Here is a 5754-nt window from a genome sequence, read left to right on the forward strand (position 1 = left end):
ACAAAAAAGATATGAAAACGATTTCCGGCATAATCTAATAATTAATGTTTCACATTAAAACTCATGAGTAACTGACTACATCATAATTTTTCACTGATTTCATAATCAAATGAAGCATTAAATCCTCTTATAACTTCAACACAGTAATTCTTACTCAGCAGCAACTTTTGATTTCATTCATTAATTTCTGCAAATGAAAGAAGTTCATCATTTTATGCGATCAGTTTAACAAGAAGATGATAAGTACAAATCAAAGCATTCAACACATTGTAATTATTGAGAATTATGGTAAATTTCAGATAGGTAATAAAAGTTTGAATGGCAAGCCTGGTCCACAAAATATTTAATTTGGACATAACAAATGAGATAAAGTTAAGATATGATTGTCAGAATTAAGTTAGTAGTAATTGATGTTTGCCTCCAAAAAGAAAGCTAATTAATATTAAGTGATGATAAGGATGTGTGCATAAATACATATCAACTGAAAATCAGACTCATCAATAAACCATTTAAAATATTGATTTAAGGGTTAACGATTAAAATTATAATTAGATTGATAATGTGAATAAATTATGATCTCCATTTCAAATTATAAGATAATTTAATAAAAATAAAATTTTATTAAATATATTTTTTTAATGTTATCCTTCCTTATTTAATCTTTATTATTCTCCATCTCTTCAATCATTTAAAATTATATTAAATGAAGGGTATTTATAAAAATATATATTTTTATTTTAAAAAAATAATGTTAAAAAGTGTATTTAATAAACTCTATTAGCACGATAATTTTTTTTAAATTTATTTTATAAATTAAGATAGAAAGAATATTTCATTAAACCCATGAAGATGTTAGTTAAATAATTTACTGGTTTAATCATTAAGTTTACCTGGCAATACTATTAATTATAATTAATTATATTTATATATATATATATATATACACACACTACAAGGTGGTTTTGGAATTTGAGAGAGAAAAGGTGAGTGAAAGTGGGCTTAGATCGATGTAGAGATTTAAAAGAAAGTTAAAAGAGAAAAAGAGAGTTTGAGAAAAGGCGATGAGCTTTTTTGATGCAAAAAAGTCAATTCGGCCTCTTTCACATCATGATAATCATATCTTCACCGCCGATGCAAAGATATATGTGATAGATCTGCACCCAAGATTCTTTCATTGTCATTCATCCATCTTTAAAACATTGTTTTTGATTTAATAAGATTTATAAAAAAAGACAAATACTACTCTCAATCAAGTCTCTAATAAATACAATCATCTTTAAATTAATAAGTTATTTATAGGCATTGATTAATATAACCAGACAAATTAAAATTGCTGTTGAGACCTGCAGAGAGCTTTTACTTGTATTCCAATTTAGTTCAATTTAAAGAGACATTTTATATGGAGTTATATAATATTTTCATGTGTTGTAATATTTTTAAAAATATTAATAAGAATTGGAGCAATTCGTATCCCCCCTGTTAGACAAGGGTCAAAGAATAAAGAGAAAATACAATTATCAGCTCTTATAATTTTATTAGGTTTTTAGTTTTAGTTCCTACATTTTTTTAATTTTTATAGTTTCAAAAAAATTTGGTAATATTTGTTTTTCATGTTCCTATAATTTCAAATTTTTCAGTGTTTTTAATTCTTATGAAGACGAAAAACATTGAAAAAAATTATAGGGATTAAAATCAAAACTTAATAAAACAATTGAAACCAAAGATTGTGTTTTTCCCAAGAATAAAACAATTAGAACCTTAAAAACCACACTGAAGAACCAATGGACCAAGAAAACGCGTTAAAAAAACAAGTAATAATGGCATAACGAGAAGACGCTGCTAGTTATTATGCATTTTGCTCATGGCAATGTTTTTGAAGGAATTAATTGATATAAAAGAATTTAAAAGCTCTTATTTTTTTAAAGTTCGAGCTCTTCAAATTAAAGTTCTAACTAAATCTTTTTCATATCATGGTGTCCAGAGAGAGAGATTTCATCTTTATATTAAACGACTCAAAAGAGAAAAAGAAACCCTAGAAAGTGATATGTGTGTATGTGTGTGTGTACAAATGTGTATATATCACCCCGCTCTCCCTCTCTTTTGTGCTTTTTAAAGAAGATCTTGTGGTGAACAAGGTGAGTTAATCATAACTCTCACTAATTATATTTGATACATTTGGCAATATCTGTGTGTTTGTATGTGTGGATCCATTTCTATTATTGAGCACTCAGCAGATTTAGCTTTTGCCCGTTTCAAATAATCATTTGTACAGTAACCACAAACTGTCGCTTCATGGAAATTTCATACAACTTCAAGGGCAAATCCGTAACACCAGTTTCAATCTCTCTCCCTCCCTGTTTTTTTTTTTGCATTCTCTCCTCTCTATTTGTCGTGTATTGTTGACCTATACACTACAGTAAAATTCCACCAACCATGAAGGACATGGAATTTTCAAGCCTTTTGCAGTACATGTATCACTCCCATATGTCCAAACCGCCAGCTTTGGTTGAAAAATTGAAAAAAGTCAAGAAAAAAATCTCTTGCTAAATAAACAGAACCAAGCAAGTCAAAAGCATAGTTAAATTATGATCCCATAAGTTAAGCATTTTCTTGGGCTAAAGAAAACTAGTTCAATCAGAGGGATTGACCCGAAATATTATGTTACAAAGAAATTAAACCTAAAATGGAAGGATATATATATATATATATATCGAAAGTATATATGAGACGACTTTTTTTGAAGTAATTTGAATTAGTTCGTCCACTTGTCTCATTAATTCCTACCCCTTACCCACCCCTTCACATGTTTATTATATATAAGAAGACAAGAAAATTGAGAGCTACATTCTCTTCGAAAAGGTAAAGTGGCTTCACGACGACGTTATATCGATCAGCTCGTCGTCGAAGTTGAAGCGAGAACGAAACTGGTCATTTGATATATATATATAGATATATATATTAGACTTCGAGCCTCTTGCCCTAGATAGAAGATCATCATCAAGCTCGATCTTGAAATTCTACAGATCTGGCTGTGAGATCAGATAGAAAGGATAGAGAGATGTCAACGACGACGACGTCTCAGGGTATTGTGACGAACCAGAGCTTGTTTTATGATCAGGATCAGATGGGTCTGCTTTCTTTCCCAGTAAACCTGGGCTTCAATTTCCCTCCCGTAATGGGAACTTATTTCCATAATCATCATCATCAATTACCAGCTTTGAAATCTTTCAGTGAAATATCTGCTCCGTCTTCATCACTTGCAATATCTGAAGCTGCACTTTCCAATTCTACTGCTACCACAACACCAAATCTAACACCTGAAACACATATCTCTTTCACATCTCATAAACCAATCAGAGAAGACATCACTCAGCTCCTTTCCCTCCATAGATCCTCTCTAAATCCATGGTAAGATTGCTTCTCTCTCTCCCCCCCTCTCTCTATCCTTCTTGAACAGAATCAAGTGTATATATATAACCCTAGTCATATCCTCATATCGCTTGTTTTTCAATAATTTATCAGTAAAACCATGAAAGTTTTAATCAAGTCTAGCCAGTTGAAGTTTCATATGTAATATAGCGAAAGAGAGAATTGATTTGTGGGACCATGCGATTAATATATATATATATATATATATATAGGGCATGGGGATCAGAAGAGAGTGACTGTAAGAGAAGTGAATTAGGAGAAGGTGATCATGATCATCATCAACATGGGGTTTCTGCGATGAAGATGAAGAGATCAATGAAGGGAAGAAGGAAGGTGAGAGAACCCAGGTTTTGCTTCAAGACAATGAGCGATGTCGATGTCTTGGACGATGGCTATAAGTGGAGGAAGTACGGCCAGAAAGTTGTCAAGAACACTCATCATCCCAGGTATATTGTATTTCTACTCTTACTTCTCCTTTGATTAATAACTAATAAGTATCTATATTGTGCATCAATCAAAAATATGTAATTATTAAAAGCATGTGTGTGTGTATCTATATACGTACTTGATTAACCTTCGGTTGTATCCCAACGCAGATTCTGCATGTTTTCTCTCTCCCATCCCATCTTTCATTAGGTTTATCATGATTGTTTTTGGCTTTTCTAGCACTGCTTCTGCCAAATTTTAATTTATTGAGTAGCATGGGGACGATTACCCTCACAGAATAAGTAGTGCTTAAAGGATCATGTCAAAGTTAGAATCCCTTATAGAATATGTAACATATATAAAAAGGGTTTTTCAAAAAATTAGAAAGTTGAAAAGCTGTTTGGTTTGGCCCTGTCTAAGGGGAAAGAAGTCTGACAATGTTGCAGAATAAAAGATGGTTAATTACTAGTCTCATATATGCATATGATGAAGCTCATAGTATAGTATATATGTCAGAGTGTTGGCCAAAAAAGTATATACGTTAGAGCATAAGGAATTTAATGAACAAGAAGAAAAGAAGGTAAAAAAATCCAGTAATTTACACTCAAGCGGACGGACGGAACGCCAGAAACCGCACTTTTTAGATTTTCGTGCCCTTGAAAATGATTACGGACATGCCATATTATTCAGCCTTTCCATTTTTTCCCTCTTAAATCTCGTGATGTGTTTGAAATAATTAGACGTTGAATATCTCAAAGATCAATGCACCGGCATGTCAAAATATGCTACACTTGAACACTAAATCAATCATTGAATCAGTTAACATATTAATTTAATAATTAATAAGTAACATTCTATTCAAAGTGTGGTTAGATTTATCATGAAAAAAATGTTCATTGAACTAGTCTAGATAATGGTTCAATGCATCAGTTCAACCAATTGGATTAATCTATTAAAATGGTATATATTATAACCAAGGCCTCGTGGTTCTCTGAATTGAACCGCATTTCTTCATGCATATATTATGCCAAGTCCCCTGTGTGTATGTGTACAGCAAAGGACGGCAACAATGTGTGTGTGTGTTGTGTAATTAATGATTAATGTTGTTGTTTGCGAGCCTACGTAGGAGCTACTATCGGTGCACACAAGATAATTGTAGGGTGAAGAAGAGGGTGGAAAGGCTAGCAGAGGATCCAAGGATGGTGATAACAACATATGAAGGAAGACATGCTCACTCTCCTTCCAATGACCTCGAAGATTCTCAGACTCCTCCTTCTCAGCTTACCAGTTTCTTGTGGTAGCTTCCTTATAAGCCACACCCTTGTACACGCACATGCATAAACATGTGATGAGATATTGATGTTCATTATATAAACACCACATCGATAGCTAGCAGGAGAGGGTGTACTTCGTGCAATTCATGAAATTTGAGTGACAGAGAGAGAGAGAGAGAGAGAGAGAGAGAGAGAGAGAGAGAGAGAGAGAGAGAGGAGTCACAACATTGACAATTATTATTGTTGTGTATGAGAAGTTTGAATTCTCGACGACATCGTCTTTCATTTGTATCTTGTCTGATTTTACTCCTTTCATGAATTCTCATTCCTATTCTCTCAACACTCCCAAAGATGTCAGGATCTAGATTCTTCGAGTATTTCAAATACTTTCATATAATGAGTGTTCACACTTTAATGGTAGGATTTTATTAGCATTTGTAATCTCATACCTAGTCAAAAATTAGTGAAAGGTTTGGTCAAAGGACAGTTTTATCAAGACACAGTTATTGCTATAGTTATATGAACAATTGGATTAAGTTATATGGCACACAAAAGGTAGAGCTGTGATCATGTGTTTTCTCTACATCTTGTGCTACATATCTTCTCTAGCCAGTATGTTGAAATC

The 5754-nt window shown here is 32.5% G+C and overlaps 1 protein-coding gene across 1 annotated transcript; it reads left to right on the forward strand.

Annotated features, from left to right (window-relative positions):
- The first annotated feature begins 2853 nt into the window (after positions 1–2853).
- On the forward strand, positions 2854–5463 carry LOC129309646 (probable WRKY transcription factor 13). Its single transcript, XM_054951301.1, has 3 exons — positions 2854–3408; positions 3642–3875; positions 4982–5463. The coding sequence occupies exons 1-3, from the start codon at positions 3059–3061 to the stop codon at positions 5154–5156; spliced, it is 759 nt and encodes a 252-aa protein (XP_054807276.1). The 5' UTR covers positions 2854–3058; the 3' UTR covers positions 5157–5463.
- Positions 5464–5754: the final 291 nt, after the last annotated feature.

Source organism: Prosopis cineraria, unplaced genomic scaffold (genome assembly GCF_029017545.1).
Source record: "Prosopis cineraria cultivar Desert tree isolate PC_DT_omini unplaced genomic scaffold, ASM2901754v1 PC4, whole genome shotgun sequence".
Taxonomy (NCBI): domain Eukaryota; kingdom Viridiplantae; phylum Streptophyta; class Magnoliopsida; order Fabales; family Fabaceae; genus Prosopis; species Prosopis cineraria.